This window comes from Numida meleagris, chromosome 6 (genome assembly GCF_002078875.1).
Source record: "Numida meleagris isolate 19003 breed g44 Domestic line chromosome 6, NumMel1.0, whole genome shotgun sequence".
NCBI lineage: Eukaryota > Metazoa > Chordata > Aves > Galliformes > Numididae > Numida > Numida meleagris.
The window spans coordinates 3474908-3493085 of NC_034414.1; the positions used below are offsets into that span (position 1 = coordinate 3474908).

Sequence of the window (18178 nt, forward strand, 5' to 3'; positions counted from 1 at the left end):
AATATTTCAATGAAATCATCAGAAAGCCCACATGTGAGAACTGACAGCTGCCTCTGTGTTTGTTTCTTCTGGCTTTACTTTGGGATTCTGTGTTTTATTGACTAACTGTGTAGTGGGTTGCAGTCTAACCGGGTATCGCTCCATGTCGCAGGCTTTTAGTGGCAGAAAACTACAGGGCTTTGTTATATTTTAACACTCCTCTGCTCTCTGAGCAAAAGAGGGATCTGTCTACGAGAATGAGCTCACTCCTCACTGAAACAAAGGCGCGAGTGAGGCTGTTCCTGGCCATTATCACAGCACAGACTGCACTTGCATTTCAGGACAGACTGTGCAGCTCTGATTCTCACTCCTGTGTAAATTTGCCTCGGCTTCCTGATGAACTCTTTGTCTCGGAAGGTTATGACATCTTTTTTCTTTTTGCAGTTTCTTTCTTTCCAGTAAGCTTAATTTTAAAGCCTGTCATAAACCAGGTACTAGTTAGGCTGTTGCTGTTCTGCTAGAAGGAAAGCCCATTCCAGAATTACTAGTAGCTGGCATCTTCGGTGCACATATCTCTGTGCTGCAAAGAGTGAAGCGTGTCGCTTGGTTGTGTGTCTGTTTCTTCTGTGTATCTCTGTCATGGTAAAGATAGCTGTTTTTCCGTGAATTTGCTTCCTGAGGGATCGGGCTGTGTTAATTAACACCTTTTATTGCCAAGTTCATCTGCATTTTAAGTGATGAACCAGCAGGCTGCAGTACTTTGAGGAGGACAGATCCTGCCTTTCTGCTTTCCCGATGGGAGAGCGGCAGCGAGCGCCTGCGGTCCTGGTGCCGTGGGCTCAGCTGCTGGGGATGCTACAGGCGGCATTGGTTCCCTCTGCTCAGGTTTCTGCCTTGGTTCATTGATGTAGAAGCTTTGTGGTATGTGCTGAGCAATGAAGAGCTTCAGCGGTGACTGCAGATGGTTCCCAAGTCTTCAGCCGATCCTTTGGTGCCGCGTGTTCCCAGGATTACCGTGTGCTGACCTTACGGGAGATGCGTTTGCATTACAGCTGGAGCACAGGCAGGAGGGGTTACAAGCAGGCCGGGGAGCAAAGGAGCCATCTCCTGCCTGGGCCGTGTGGGCACCAGGGCTGCGGGCAGGTGGCCTGGCCCAGGGCTGTGGCTGCAGGGCTCAGGGCAGGTCGGGCCGCTCTGAGGGCTGCTCGCTGCAGGGAATTGACATGCCTGCTGCATGTTTTTGTTTCCACGCTATCCTTCGTTCCTTTCCTTCCCCTGTTTAGTTACGTCAGTGCTCTAAGAATTTAGCTAATCTCTCCTTTTCCTTCGTTGCGTTCCAGCCCGTTTTTATTTTGTTTTGGAGCTATGAATCTTTCCTTTGTTTCCCAAAGCAGACTGCCAGGTAACAGGAGCTGCTCATGACCTGCTCAGCTCTCACCCGCCGCATTCAGTTCTGGAGGTGCATTCAGATGGCAGACCTGCATCAGAAAGCACATCAGTGTTTTCAGTCAGTGCCACCCCTTCTTGGGGCTGTGACTTTAATAGTGCCTTTGTGCTGGGAGGGGACGCGATCCCACAGGTATCAGCTCTGGGCGCTGCGCCTCATCCCTGCGGCCCCAAGGAGCTTTGGCTGGGGCCAAAGGGAGGGAAAAGCAAGCTGCAGCTGTGAGCTGCGTCTGTGCGTCCCTCTGGTGCTTGGCTGTGGGCTCCTGGCTCTGCTGTGCTGCTGCTGGAGAGGGGAGCACAGGGAGCTGAGCCAAGTCCTCAGCTGAATCATGGGATCGTCAGAGAATCACTGAGGTTGGAACAGACAGCTAAGGTCACCTCGTCCAACCATCAACCCGGCAGCTTTGACTTGACCCCTGAGTAGCCACCAGCTCATCACTGGGCTGTATGCTTCACAGCCATTTATTTTCTGGGACTGGTTGTGGCTCCTCAACGCAGGAAGGCTTTGGATGGAGCGGCAAATGGGGACCTGCAGCAGTCCCAAGAGGAAAGTCATTGCAAATACTGTTTTGTGCCCAGGAAACAAGGGTCGGTAGCTGCTTGGAGTGTTTGGGCTGGATTCTTCAGAGCTGGCTGTGACGTGCAGTTCATCCAGCATTTGGGTCAAAGGCTCTGATTTATCACCTCACCCCGAGGCTGGTAGTGCCACAGGAACAGTTGTTTTGAACAATGGCCAGAAAACAAGTTCCACCAGCCAAGTGTTTTGCAACTTAATGCAGTCCTGGGACTGCTCTATTCAGTGGCTCTAGATAGCAAGTAGCTGAAGTGTCTTGGAGCAAAAGAGACTGTCACTGGAATTTCTGCTTTATGGCAAGAGATGATTAGTTTCAGTAGAAGGTCACATTGCTTTCATGAAGTTTTGGAGTGTTTCAGCTGGTGAATTTACTGAGATTAAAGGGGTTTAGCAGCCCCTATGTGTGCACGCTCAGCTGTGTGGCAATGCCTCGTGAAATTTTAAGGGTAAAATAAAATCTAGTGTTATTTTTTAAAGGGTTATTAGCACTGATGTAAAAATTAAGCAAAAAGGATGTGCAGATTTCTAGCTTCTGCTTCTCTTTTCTTCCCTATTTTTTTGGACCCAAATTGATACTTTTCTTTTGATAGCTATTCTCCTTTACAAGTAGGTCTTTTAAATGTAAATCCTGAAATGTTATCTTAGATGAATGCTAAACACAGCTTGACAACACTGTGCTTCAGCTTGGAGGTGGTGCAAACCAAATGGTCACTGAACATTAAAATGGCCCAAACACCTCTCAGCACACCGCCAGGACATTAGCTGGGTGACAGAAATGTTGCATAGGGATTGGATTCTGCTCCAGAAAGGACAGGTGGAATTGGTCTGTATTTGTTTTCCCCATTTCAAGATACGAGTGCCATCCCTGAGATCCACCTTTGATTAGAAACAGAACATTTTCTTTCAAAATACATATGAAGACATGTAATAAAAGAGAGTAACAAAGGCAGGGAGATGGTGGATGATTAATAACCCTGTGAAATATATTAACTGAATTTGCTGTTTTTGAAGTAGATCGCTGTACATTCTTCTGGAAGCAGTTGTTTGTCACCTCCTATAACAATCTGAGAGGAAAACCACGAAGGGGGCTGTATATGGTTTTTGAATTTCTGACACAGTGATGTCAGTATTATAGGAAATTCCAGAAGAAAACAGTGGAAACTGCAGTATTTAGTATCTCACCTTACAGCACAATTACATTTTGCTGGCTTTTTAATTTTTCCTTTTAATTCTTTGAAGACGCTGTGAAGTTTCAATCATTTAACACCTTGATCTTTTTTTTTGTTCTCCTATCAACTAATAAATAGTTAAATTTTTAGGTAGAAGAGGATAATTACCATGTTTCCAGTTGAAATATTGTAGAGCCCCAAGGCCCTGTCTTTGACAAATGTATTTTTCAGCAGCTCATTGTAATTTTGGTTTTGAGTGAAGAGCCAGCAATGTTAGAATCCACACCCATCCGTAGCAAAGGGTGGATTTCCAGCCTTTAACAATAGCTTTACTGAGTTGTGTTTTAATGACGTTTTTCTTTGGACTCACAAACTGCAGATGTTTCTGCAGTGAGGGGGTATGTCCTGAGGATTGTGGGGCGGTTTCGGACAGTTTCGTGTGCACTCCAAGCTGACAAAAGAAGACCCAATTCTGTGGATGATGGGAAAGTGCTGATAGACTGTAGAAAAATACAAGTCTGAGCCTAACCACATCGCAAACCTGTTTCAAAAAGCAGCTTTGAGTGGTTGACCTAGTGCTTTACGTGGGCGATCCATATTAGCAAAGATGTTAGTCGTGTTAGGGTGAGCAGCCTGGGATGGGGAAGGGAAGGGAGCGTTGCATGCTGCCCAGAGCCCCACTCCCTCTGATCAGGGGTGCTGCTGGGCTTGTAGGAAGCAGGAGACAGCTTGGTGTGCTTTGGGTAACTAACTCTGAGAACATGAAAACCCACGTCTACTGAAAAGAAAAGAGAGAAAAGCACGAGGAGGATGAGGCTCCACCTCCCATAGGAAGGCAGAAGTGCCAGTGTTGGGCTGTGATGGAAAGCTTCCCCACTCAGTCTTTAGCTCTGGTTAAAGCTTTGCTGTTTGACCCCGTTGCATCACCTGTTTTCAGTAGTGGTAATGGTTTTTAAGAGAGCGGTTGTATGATTTCCCTGGATAATGCACTATATATGTCATTTTCGGTAATCAAAGTAAAGTTTCGGGTAACTGATCAAATAGAGAAAGGAAAGCCCAAACGTTCTGGCTTCAGGTCATGGTTGAGTAGACTTTTGCTGACATCAGCCATTATTAATTGCACCAGCTAAATTACAAAGATGTTATCACGGCTCTGGGAGCCAAGCATACTGTAATTACAAGGGCTGTTGGGTTCCCCATTCTGCATCCTTTCTTTTGGCTTTAACCATCAAGGCTCTGACTCAAAAGTGAATGAATTTATGTGGAGCCCTCAGGGTTGTTGCGAGAGCAGTGTGCAATAGAGATGCATCCATCTGGTGACAGATGCAGTGTCCTGCACTGTTGTGCACTGCACCAAATACAAAGTGGTTCACTTGCTGGGGTGAAGAGCTTGTAAATGTAACAGCATCTTGCCTGTGGATGGTGGATGCCTGGCTTATCACAACGGCCATGGTATCAGTATTGCTTCTTGATGTCATCAGCATGCCTGCAAGAGCCTTACTGCTTATCTTCAGGACACCAAAATACTGGACATCTCTCTAGATCTCAGGGTGGTTGTCCTTCTTTAATTTAGCAACAGATAGCAGCCTTGAAAATGCAAACTTCAGGTGGCCACAGCTTTCATCAGCACATAAAAGACGTAAAGCCCAGGATGTATTTATGGGGAAGCCACAGCAATCAGTGCATTCAGATGCATGCTTCCACCTTTGTCATTCGGCACATGTCCCGGTTCAGAAGGGCACTTACATATTTCCATAATGCCCAGAGATAGCCCAGCTGAAGTCGATGGGACTGGTTGCTAGCAGTAAAACTGCCTGCAATTGAGATGAGATGTGTTTTTTAGACACTGATGAAGTGGGGTCTGTGCTGGCTTAAGAGTGGTGAATGCCCAGCAGTGTAACAGCAATGTCCATTCTGAAGGTAAAGAATTCCCCCCCACCGCCCCTGGAAAAGTAACTTGTAAACTTGCAATCTCTGGAATACATATTGGGTAGTTTTTTAGGAATGTGAACTGAATTGCATTAATTCTCGATAGGAAAAGTAATTTTCAAAATCCTGTTAATTGTGAAAGATGGAACTATGAGGCACACAGATAGTTTTATATTTTTCCCTGTTGCCTCCTCTCTATAAGAAGGAAATTAAATGGTTAAACATGGAAACCTTTGAAATTGCTGATTTTATTATGGGACTATTAATAGGATTTTGTGATAGGTTCATCAGTTGCTATATAAACTTTGCAAATGAGAAGTATTTTCTTGTATGTAGTTACTGTAATAACTGCTTTGTAACCTTATACATAGACTTGTGAAACCTAGGAATTGAAATCGCTCTGTGTTACAGGTTCTGATGTCAAATATCACTTTTAGGGTCTGTTTTTAAAAATTGAAAGCTGCCATGTTGAATCTGGCTGGCTGGTTTGGGCAGCTGCAAGGAGTCCCAGGTTGTGTTAGGAGCTTTCTTTTAGCTTGTACCTCTGTTTTCTATTAGATCAGCTTCCTTTTTAAAAATGTGCGGGTAAAGGCAAATGTAGACAAAGATTGTAGCCTTCCTTGGAAACGTAGCATCACCACTGATATAGACCAGTGGGGCTGCTGGGATGCTTTGTGGTGCTGAGCCCCAGCAGGCACCAGTCCCTTGCTGTCCCTGTCCTGCTGCAGGGTACATTTCGGGCCAGCAAAGCAATGGTTCCTCAAGGCAGCATCATCCAGGCTCGTTAAATGTTGATGTGAGCAGCCAAGCTGGCCGCATCTGAGATGATGCAGGAAGAACTCCCACAAATGACCCTGCTGGCAGGTTGGTGAGGACCGTAACTTGAAACAAAGCAGTAGTAAAAAGCAGCTGCAAGCAATAACCATTCCTGCAGGCGCACAGTGGGTGCCCTATTGCTGCTGGTGCTCCCGTGCAAGGTATGCTGCTGGTGGAGCTGTGCAAATTCCCTGAATTTCCTGAAAGGTCTATAAGATTCATATTTATGCATTTCCAGCCGTAGCTAGGTTTTGTGCGCTTGACTTAGTTTCAGCTAGGATAGAGTTGTTTTTCTTCGTCCTGTCTGGTATGATGCTCCGTTTTGGTTTGAGGAGGAAAACATTGTTGATAACACACCGATGTTTCTGGGTGTTACTGAGCGGTGCTGTACAGAGCCAAGGCCATTTCGGTTTTCTCTGCTTCTGCTGTTGTCCTGCCAGCGGGGGGCTAGGGGAGCACAAAGAGCTGGGAGGGGACAGAATCAGGACAGCTGACCTAAAGTGGCCAAAGGGATATTCCGTACCATATAGCATGGTGCAGAAAGAAAGCTTGAAAGAGGAGGAGCTCATTGGGTGGTCTGCTGCTGCTCGGGGACTGGCTGGGCATCGGTCGGCGGGTGGTGAGCAGTTGCTTGTGCAACACTTGTTGCATATATACGTATTTCTATATGTAATTGTCATAACTATTATCCGGTTTTTCTCTTCTATTTCTCTACCATGGTAAATAGTTTTTATCTCAACCCATGAGTTCTACTTTTTTTTTTTTTCAATTCTCTCCCCCATCCCACTGGGAAAGTGGGGGTAGTAGGCAAATGACTGTGTGGTGCTCAGCCACCTGCTGGGTTAGACCACAGCAGTCCTGAACTTCCAGCTACCTGCTTCTTGGTTACCAGAAGGTGCTGAAGCTATCACACGCTGGAAGAAGGTAATCTTAAATAGTAAGCTGTCAATATATCAGCTTCCAGATGATGTGTTGTACAGATCAGGAGGGTTATGTGCTGTCTAAACAATTGAGGTATTCTTTCAAACTTCCAGTTGGTAGCAACTGTCTATTTTCTAAACATTTCTGATACCACTGATGCTGTGAGTTGTAGATCTAGGTTGGATGTGTAACAACCAAGTACTAAAGCTTGCTCTGAGATCGTTTTGTTCTTTGCGTTTGCATTCCACCTCTGCATCATGGCTGTGCACGTGAATGCTACACCACCCCACACATGCCTTGCTGCCAACACCTTCCCCCACGGGGGACTGTGGGCATCATTCCGAGGGTCACTTCAAGGTTTGTTTGCTCAAACTTCCAATTGAGCTGGTGAGAAGAATGACATCATTGGTGCTGCTGACTTCACGATGACATAGAGTAGGCTGTGTGGCAATGGCATAGTCAATGAGCTGTTTGAACTTAGACTTGTTTTGCAATGAAGATAAATAATGAAAATGAGCGGACTGTTTTCATCTGGCATCTAGTAGTAGGATAAGGCTTGAAGAAGTAATAATTTTCATTTTGAATTATGTTTTGTCTTTTGACCCACGTTTTCTTCCTTCGTTGTGTTTTTTTTTTTTTTCCAGCTGGGATGACAGCAGCTCTGTCAGCAGTGGGATCAGTGACACCATAGATAACCTCAGCACTGATGACATTAACACCAGCTCCTCTATCAGTTCTTATGCCAACACACCTGCCTCCTCCCGTAAAAACTTAGATGCACAGGTAAGGTAAAAGAGTAACACTGATATTTATTATTTTCCCATGCAATCAATATAGTCATCTGAAGTTGGATGAACCGCTTATTCATGTCTTTGCAGATGGTATTTCTTGACAGAGTAATAATTAAATGCATGAATATTTTTCCCCTAAGCAGTAACCTTGCTCTAATTTGCAGCTGTCTTTGCAGCCTTTCGGCAGCTCAGGCTGAAAAACTTGGAAACTGATTGAGAAAAACAGTAAGAATGCAAAGAATTATAGTTGTTTTGACTAATGCTGAATACCATACTGCATCAAAACTGAGCTCCCAATTCCTAAATCAGTCCACGCTAATATTTTTGGTGTGTCTTTACCACCTTCCCCTTTCCCATGTACTTGTACAACTGAACCCATGCACGGCCCTCAATGCAGTGGGTGTTGCTGAAAAGGAAATGTCAAGCAGCAGTAACCGCCGTATCGTATGTGGCGTTTATGAATGTTTCCTGTGTGTGTGTAATCCGTGGAATCTCTGCCGTGGTGTTATGGCAACAAACGGTTTTTTCCTTCCTAAGAGGGCTGCTGTACAGAAAACATGCATTAGTAGATGGTATTTTTCCTTCTAGCTCTAGAAAAGGATGTGTTTTTTTCAAAGAGGAGAATTTAATTGAGTCAGCGTGAAGGTGGAAGATTATTTATGCTCCCATCGGAAATGCACATGTACTAGGCAAATGAAGTAGATTCTTTTAAACTTCTGGGGCTGCACATTAATTCAGACTTTCGATTTCTGGCAGCATTTCACAGGAAGATAAATTTTATGTCCATCAGCAACCTACCTATATATATGTCAAAGCTGCTGCCCTGCAGTGACTTAGCACTGCAGCAGGTAGACGAGAGGGAAGGATGGACGACTTTCTCTTCTGTTTCTTTCTTCTTTTATTCTGCTTTCTTTTTGCAACTGGACCCTAAGTTTGCTTTTAATATCTGTTCTAACGTAGAAGTGTGGTTGCTGTGAAGTGTTACTCTGCCTGCAGGACTGTGGTGCAAGCACATATTACTCTTTGTTCCCTTGCCATAGTGCATATTTGAGCTTACATTAAAGATTCCCCGTTGGCCTCTGGTTGTGTATCAGTGATTTCATGTGTGCTTGAAACTGCTTATGCAAGTCCTGTACAAGTTGAGAGGAGTTAAGATCTATCAAGCATGTTTTTCACTATCTAACAGAGAGAATAACGTAGGCAACTCAAATATTTTTTTGACAATTGTTAATATCTCAGCATTGTAATACTGTTGGGGAGAAAAGAGGAAGAAAAAGGAGATGTGACTAAATAATAAACTAAGAAAAAAAAACAGAAACTCATTTGACTTCTGTCTCCTGATGGATCAGATTCTTGGAAACACCTCTAAGAGATCAAAATCTGTGTTGTTGAACTTCTCTTCCTCCTCCACAACTATCCAAAAGAATGCAGACCAATAGCAGAAGATGAGCTGAAGCTTGTAAAGAGCACAGCCATTAGAAGAAGGAACTGGGAGCCAAGATGTACGAGTTTGTTTACAGTTCTTTGATTTGTATCTGTGACCTGCTTCTCTCCTCGGATTCCATGACTGAAACTATTTATTCTAAACTGTTAACTGCAAATTATCATCCATTAAAAAATACTTTGTTTTCATTTGAAGAAAAAAAAAAATCCTATTCTTGTCAACCAGGGGTATGGAGATAGCAGGGAGTAATGGAACCATGTGCATCTTGCAAGGTTGATTTTTCATTGCCCAGAGTCATCCTCACTGCTCATGACAATAGTGAGTGCTGCATATATGCTTTTTCTGCCTTACCTTGAGTATGATGGCCTGTGCCAGGGTTTGCATTCCCCTTTGTGGTAAGCTACAGAGGACTGGTAGACATCTGCACAGGGATGCAGACTTTTCTTCTCAGGTGATCCACTGCTTTGGTTCTTGTAAATAGCAGGCACTTAACTTTTAAGCTACCGCATCTATTTGAGGTGGTACAGAAGCTGGGTTTCAGATAATTAAAGAGGGAGCTGGAAGCTAACACATGTGCATCTGGGAGTTCAGACAAATAAGACAGCTCATCAAAGGGAGAGAGCCTTAACATGTCAGTGTCTGCTGATAAAATCAGTAACTTACTCTGCAGTGAACAGGACATGCTTGTAGTGGAAAACAAAGTCTCTGCTTAGAAACTGATTTTCAGAGCTGCTGAATACCTCCGTCTCCTGAAGAAGATGTATTTTGTTCAGCTTTGAGAGCCAAGCCCTAAATATGGCCACAACTTAATCTTCATAGACATTGATTATTGTAGTCCCTTTTGGTAGCAGCGATGTGAAGATGTTCTCAAGTTGATTCCGAACAAGCCAAAGAAGAGAACTAGAATTGACCTTACCATGTCACTGTGCCTTGCTCTGATTATCATAGAATCATAGAATGGTTTGGGTTGGAAGGGACCTTTAAGATCATCTAGTTCCAACCCCCCTGCTATGGGCAAGGACTCCTCCCTCTAGCCCAGGTTGCTCACAGCCCCATCCAGCCTGGCCTTGAATGCCTCCAGGGAGGGGGCATCACTGGGCAACCTGTTCCAGTGTCGGATTATACCAAGCAGTAAACCACTTAACACAGCTGTACTGCTTTTGCAGCACTGTAAATTTTGCCCAAGCACTGCAGAGACTTGAGTGATTTACCTTTTAATACAGCACTGCATAGAGTTTGCCATTAAGGTCACATCAAACATGTATTATGAGGAGAGATGAAGACCTAGTGGGCATTTGGAAATAACTTATTTAACTTAAATGAGATGGAAGATGAGATTCAGTAATAAACTTGTTCTCATAATCATACAGAGATCAGGAGAAGGAAACAATTCCTTTAAATAGAAAACAGCAGCGTCTTTAAACTGTTGGATCAAGATGACTTCCCAGTTACATTGGATCAAAGATGGATTTGATCTGTTTACAGCTTACTGAATAGATTTCTAATGCTGCACGTCTTGCTGTGTCCTGCAGCAGTGTTTTCCACTTTCACCTAATCCAGGCCTTTCAGGTGGGTGGAGTTTCAGCTGAAATTGCAAGCCAGGTTTCACCATATTTTGGTTTTGATTTCTTAGTCATGTTTCTGTGCTGTTCTCATTGTTTACCATTAAGCAAACATCTCTGGCCAAGGAGCTTCGAGGGTAAATGTGCAGCATTTCAAAGGCTGGGGCAAAAACCTTGGAAAAAAGTACATGTAGGAGATGAATGAAGTAGGACTGAAGAGGGTGGATTTCTTGTAGTGCAGCTCACTGTGTTGAGATTGTACTGTTCTTGCAGGTGCAAAGTGGGAAAACAGAAAGCACAGGAGCATTTCATAGTCAACCAAAGCTAGAATAAAGCCTTTACCAGCAAGTAGGTGTATTTCCTGCTCTCAAATCTGTACAGTGTAAATATGCAATTCCAGACAAGGTATTTGAAGTGAAGTACTAATGACATGTGAGGGATGATATTGGGATAGTTTTGTTGGCTGATTGTTTGTTATTTCTTGCCTGTGCTCTCCTCCAAGATGTGTGAGCATAGGAGACGTTCATGAAATGATGATTTTAGAGAAACTCAGGACACAGAAACAGTTACATTAAGAATGTATTACAAACCTACTGATGTTCATGCATTGAAAGATAGCCGTCCCATAGTCTTGAACCATACAAAAAGAGGGAAGCTAGAATGCAGTGTTTCTTTCTGTGCTGTGTTGAGTTGCTGTCCTGGAATGGAGAGGCTGGGAAATGACATTGAATAACATGAGGAAAATGCAACAAGAAAAAGGTATCTAAATCCATACCTTGGGAAATGCTCGTTTGGCTAATGGCTCAATCCCTAATAGGTGTAGCTAAATAACCGAGGTCCTGAAAAAAAAGGCCACTATGATGTGTGGTGTCAGCTTTCGCGCGCTGATCACTTAGACTAGTTTTTCTGGCTTTAAAAAAAAAACAGTTACAGTAAAAATCAGAAGAAATTAAGCCACACCCCCTCTAGTTTCTGTGATAGTTATGGTGTAATCTGGTAAGAAAAGGAAAATAATGTACTTTAAAGTACAGCATTTTGCTGTAAGCATGGTACATTATCATGCATCCTTTCCTAGGCTGTGATTTTCTGCTTATTCAAAGGGAGGAAAAGATTGTGAGCTTTGTAATATTTTGTGGTGTTTAAAACAATTCCAAGTGTTATTACCCTTCTACTGCTGCACAGTGCCGAGTGTCATACTCAACAACTTCCACAAATGCACTGAGTCTGACTGGAGAACTTCATGATTAGGTGTTGAATTGACAGGCTCTTTCATGATCATAGAATCATTAAGGTTGGAAAAGACCACTAAGGTCGTCTAGTCCAACCATCAACCCATGTTGCTGTGATGCTTGGAGAGCATTATGAGGTTTTTATCTGGATCAGGTCATCTGTACCTGAGCACAACAGAGTTGATTGTGGTATTACAAAAACTGCCTAAATTAATCAGGAGCATTTGAGAAGTAGAATTCTAAAAGGATAATTTTAATAGTAATTGTTGCCAATAGGAAAAGCTAATGTTGGGGGAATATATTTCATGTATGTGGTAGTAGAATTCATTTAAGAGCTTCTGAGAATTTGGCAGGTATTTGTCCATGAGAAAATTCTGCATTTGACATCTTTGCTAAATTCTCCACAAAAGACCGGCAGCACAATCAGTCTGTTCAAAGAACAGGGAAGAACAGTTTGTAAGAGCTGAGTATGGTTGAAAAACAGATGTAATTTGTGTATTTAAGACAGGCTTGAGTGTTGCTAGAAAGTTGGGAGGGATTTGTTTTTCTTCAGTTCTTGGGTGTCTTCCTAGCATATTAGAATTAACAGCATTCCACGTCTTCAGATCTGTTCAAAAAGCTGCCTCATCATGCTCTGGAGATCAGATTGCCAGACAAGGGATAGGAAAGCAGCAGGAACAAAGAAAAGCTAGCTGCACAGGTTCCAAATGATTTTTTGGCAGTGCACTTTAAAGAGCTGCTCAGAAACTTGAGAGGAGTATTATAAATGGCATAGGGCTGAATGTATCCTTTATACACCAAGTTCTTTTTCTTTTATTTATTTATTTATTTGTTCTAAAGGGAACTACTTAGATGTTTTTTATAGTTTTCCCTACCACATTAGAAAACGTGTCCCATTGTTGGGGTTCTTTTCTTACTGGGACATTTCTTTTTCAATGGCATGTTGAGTTCATTGGTACTTAGAGATGAGTACTGACTTGATTAAACAGTTTAATGGTTCTCGTCTAAGAAGCTGCTCAAAAGGAGGATTTGCTATGAAGGTTCTATTGTAATTCATTATCTGTCCTAGACTGATGCAGAAAAACATTCCCAGGTTGAGCGGAATTCCTTGTGGTCCAGTGATGAAGTCAAGAAATCAGACGGAGGATCCGACAGCGGCATAAAAATGGAGCCAGGATCTAAATGGAGGCGGAATCCCTCTGATGTGTCTGATGAATCTGATAAAAGCACTTCTGGTAGGAAGAACGCTGTCATTTCGCAGACGGGTTCCTGGCGACGGGGCATGTCGGCTCAGGTTGGCATTACCACACCAAGGACTAAACCTTCAACCACCTCGGGCACATTAAAGACACCTGGAACAGGTGAGAAAAGGTGTAAGATATAAACAAGCAAAAAAAAAAAAAAAGGGTGATCAGTAGGGAAACAGTCTGAATACTTTTCAGAGGCAGAACCTGAACTTCAGGTAATCCTGTCTTTATTTTTAGGTATTTTTTTAACCTGTGCGGCAACTTGTACGTCCACATTTCTGTTTCTGCTCATTTTAAAATGAATATTTTGTAGTTGTACACTGTGAAAGTTGTTTTCGAGACAACCGTAGTCTTAAGCTAAGCTATTTTTTGGGCACAGTATTAACATATGAAGCATAAATAACATAATTTTAGCTTTTGAAGTCACGATTAACTATACGAATGCACAGTGTATGTGGTTGAGGAGATGTTTTTTTTTTTTCCAGTACTAAACCAGCATGTTAATTTATACTAAAGCACCTTTTAGTTCTGGGCTTTCTCATAAATTTAGAAGTGATTTTAGCACTTGCAGATGTGTGAATGAAAAATGATTGAATTTACATAATCTAGTAATGTAAGTGAATACTTCTTACTTGATTGTGTGCGCAACTGTACACGAAAAAGTTGAAGACACTACTTATTTTCTTGAATAGTACCTTTTAGGAAAGTAATACTGATTGCCTAACACAGCTTCTTTCTGATGATAAAAAGGGATCAATCTGTAGTAGCTACAGAGCGCTACATTTTTTTTCTTATCTGTCACTATTACATAAGATTGTTCTGTATTTCATATTCTCAAGGGCAAGCACACCACATACTTTCTCTGGCAAGTCTGCATGTATAACTCACTAGAGTGGCATTTAAGTTCAGTGCGGACTAGATCATAGTTTTTAACCACACTCTTGTGGCTAGCACGCTTTTGCTTTTCATGCTGCTTTGAGTTTCATCATTTGCTTGATGTTTTCAAGTCATTAAATATTAGAATTCTTTTTCTATTTTTGTAGGGAAAACTGATGACGCCAAGGTATCAGAAAAGGGTAGACTATCTCCTAAAGCTGGACATGTTAAACGTTCCCCATCAGATGCAGGACGCAGCAGTGGTGATGAATCCAAAAAGCTTCCCACAAGTAACTCTAGAACAACTGCTGCTAATGCTAATGCATTCGGATTTAAGAAACAGAGCGGGTCAGCCGTAGGCATGACTATAATTACTGCCAGTGGGGCAACTATCACCAGTAGATCAGCTACTCTGGGAAAAATCCCAAAGTCATCTGGACTCATGGGTAGGACCACTGGTCGGAAGACTAGTGTTGATGGCTCACAGAACCAGGATGATGGCTACTTAGCGCTTAGTGCCCGAACTAATCTTCAGTATCGTAGTTTACCCCGGCCCAGTAAATCAAGTAGCAGAAGTGGAGCTGGGAATAGATCTAGCACAAGTAGCATAGACTCCAACATAAGCAGCAAATCAGCTGGGTTGCCTGTCCCTAAAATGAGAGAGCCTGCCAAGGTAATTCTTGGAAGCTCTCTGCCAGGATTAGTCAATCAGACTGATAAAGAGAAAGGGATTTCGTCTGACAACGAAAGCGTGGCCTCATGTAATTCTGTTAAAGTGAACCCTGCATCACAGACTGCTTCTAGTGGAGCTCAAAGTACTCACCAGCAAGGAGCCAAGTACCCTGATGTGGCCTCTCCCACTTTGCGCAGGTAGGCAACAAATTCATTGATTGTGAAATGGTGTTAGTTAGAGCTGAATGATCCAGGACTCTTTGAGCCAGATCTGGCTGTATTTTGAGGAGCGCTTACTATTTCGTATCCTCCACGAAGGTCTTTGTATTTAATTTCACATAAACAGATTGGCTAGTGTTGTAAATACACAGAACATCGTGAGACAAGAGCAAGAATTTAACATTTGAAAAAGAAAACCAACCTGTCTGGCAGAAATACGGGCAATTGTGATGTGAGTCTCTGTCTTAAGAATTGTGCCCGAAGGCATTATCTGTACTGGTATCACAGGAAGAAATATTTTCTTGTGTGAAGGTTACGGAAGAATTCTTGCACCAATGTGTATGTAGCGAACCTGGAAGTGCCCCAGTGGTGGATCAAACTACAAATTGACAGCAGAAGAGTTATTTCAAATTTTCATTGTAATAGTACAGTTTGACCTAGCATGTTTAGATTCACATGCCTAACCCAAACTGATGTTTCAGCAATGTGGATTAGGCCAGTGTTTTGCAAGACTCGTAGTAGCAGGTTATTCAAGTTCACAGAGGAAGCCTAAGAGAAATTTCTGTCTAAGCTGGGTTGAAATTTCTTATCTCAGTAGTATTTTTGAACAGCCGTCTTACTCGTCTTCTGTTTCTCCACCATTGCCCACACGTTATTTTAACATGAATATTGAGTTGGGCAGGAATTAATTTCTTGATGCAACGTGCATCAAAGTCTTGATATTGGTGAAAGGTTCCGTTAATATTGTTTTTCAATTTAATTTGACATTGAGTAGCTTGTCTGTTTCAAGTTGCAGTGTTTCGCATTTCATTTTGTCTTGACACCATAATACCCATATAGTTATGCTACATCATCCTGCTTGCAGTGATGTGATAAAGCTGCATTCCATCTGAAGCACCAGTGCAAGCATAATGGCTGTCATGGCAGCTTAGGCTGAGGCTTTATAGAGTTGTAAGCTGTTTCTCTTTAGATGAGTGGTTTTATTTGATGAGCCTTTGCGAGGGTAATTCAGGATAGTTCATTTGTTTTATTCTCAGTTATCATTAGATAAGCCACGACTTTTAGAAAATTTAATCTTCATCAATGACTCCTTAAAATGAAAAACTCAAATAGTCGTTTAATTTCTATGGCATGCCGCATGACAAATGCAGGCTTTCAGTGTTGCATGCCTCAGGCACATAAATCTGGAAATTTGATTGATTTTTTGATGGCATTTTTTTTTTTTTATTAATAGAAAGCTGTGTTGCTAGCCACATAATTGAAATACAGCACTAGAAATACATGCAGCTTCAAAGAGAAGACGCTGAGGCTGATTTTCACCGTTCCATCATTTGATTTAGAATATCTTTATTGAATTTTTACCAGGCTGTCTAAATAGAGTCCTATGCATCAGAGTTGAATTTGACCTATTCCAGTTGTTACTGATTTCTAGAATGGCAGCTGAGAAGACGTTGAGCTTTATTTCCACATTCAGTCGAGATGGGTTGCACACGTTTTTTTCTGTATATTTTCTCTCAGCCCTGACATTTTTTAAACATTCCACAGAATCACACAGAATCACAGAGTGGTTGAGGTTACGGTAAATCAGAAGCCATACCTCTGCCTGCAAGTCTGCAAATATATATAACTGTCAGAAACAGTGAAATTCTGTAATTTTGCTATGGGACCTTCACTGTGGCTAATCTCGTAATGTTCCCTTTTGCTCAAGTATTACGTATCCAGCATTTCCACTAAATGAAGCTGTTTTCTATCGTGATACATTTTATTATTAAGTCAAGTGTTTGTGCTTTGCACATATAATACACTGCTTTTCTGTTAATGGGAGACATGCATGACTGAAGAGCCATCTCAAATCTCTCAGTTGCTTGTCAGTCATAGCAGGAAGGAGAAAACAGATGGCCATTCTTGCAGTGTATTTCCTTCCAATCCCTGTATTGATGTGACTGTCTCGCTGGGATGGATGTTTTCTGTCCCGAAAGGAATGCTCTTCAGACTGCGTCCTCTTGTTCCGAGGCTGTGGTTCAGCAGTACCCTGCCTTTGGCAGCAAAGCGTACCTGTTTTTGCCACCGTGCTTCATACTTTCAGTTGCAGTAGAGATGCTGTGAAACAGCTTGGGGAAGATTGCTTAGTGCAAAAACTAAATGAAACCTAGACTCTTAAATATCTCTAAATCCCCATAAAGATGGGGTTTGTTATTTGAAGGCTTTTGTTTGTGTAAGTCAGCCTGCCCTAATCATTGAGGCATGACGTGGGGTCCAGGTGAACCACATTTGCCAGATCTGTGCTGGTTTGTGAATGTCTGCATTCTCTAAGTCAGGTGCTGAGGGTTCCGGGCACAGATATTAGAGTAATGCTGGATATGAGATACTTAGAAATGTGCATCTCAGCCTGGTCCAGCAGTGCTTTGCAGCAAGTATGCAGCAGCAGCGATCCAGTAGAGGCATTCCAGACATTGCACAGGTGTGCTGAAGCTTAAGATAGCACATGTGTAGTAAGTACAGCGATTCTTAGCATCACTAGGTTTACTACATGTGCTGAGGAGGGCCTAGCTAAATTACACAGCTTGAGTTTCTGGGAAGGAGTGGACAGGCTGAATAGTGTGCATGTGGTGTGCAGGTGACCTGGGCATACCCAAAAGCAAAGAAAGTTCTGCTCAGGGATTACACAAACATACGTCTTTAGGAGCTCTTGGCTAGAAATCACAGAATGGAATCATAGAATAGAATCATAGAATCCTTAGAGTTGGAAGGGACCACTGGTTCTCTTCTCTGAGGACAGTCCAGTAGACACCAGCTTTGAAAGATTTCATCCCCAGTACGGCACACCTGCTTTGAATAGTTTCATCCCCAGTACGACGCACTGTTGATATGGAAATAGCAAATCCATATAGATACGGGTGAGCAAAGCTAACGTTCTAAAGCAGTTAAACGAGCTAAAAGGCCAAAATAGAAGCAACATTCTGGGGAGGATGTTTGAAGCTAGAGTCAAAAGCTATGCTTCCTTCTGATCTTTGAGCATCAGTTATGAAATAGTTGACAATCTGTTCTTAAGTTCTTAGACAAATACTTTTGAGAGCCTTTATATTGACTGTAAATGAGGGAGCTGAAATGTTTTCTTTGCAAGCAGTGCAGTTTTAGCACAGGCATCAGTGATGCAAACTGCAGAAGCAGCAGGCATCCTCCAGCCATGCTTTTATACCCCATCCCTTGCACTGGTTGACACTCAGCTGATCTCCTGAGCCAATTCCAGGTGCCAAACAAGGAACAATCTCTTTCTGCACTCCGAAAGAATAGTTTCTAGCCA

At 42.5% G+C, this 18178-nt stretch overlaps 1 protein-coding gene across 11 annotated transcripts in view; it reads left to right on the forward strand.

Annotated features, from left to right (window-relative positions):
* The window catches only part of NAV2 (neuron navigator 2), a 334129-nt gene that overhangs the window by 272196 nt on the left and 43755 nt on the right, over positions 1–18178 (forward strand). For 10 of the 11 annotated variants that reach the window (XM_021401010.1, XM_021401011.1, XM_021401015.1 and 7 more), the window contains 3 exons: positions 7479–7617; positions 12930–13221; positions 14151–14853. In XM_021401010.1, coding sequence (XP_021256685.1) covers positions 7479–7617; positions 12930–13221; positions 14151–14853 — 1134 coding nt within the window. The remainder of the gene's footprint in view (positions 1–7478; positions 7618–12929; positions 13222–14150; positions 14854–18178) is intronic. The other variant, XM_021401008.1, reaches the window with a different exon arrangement.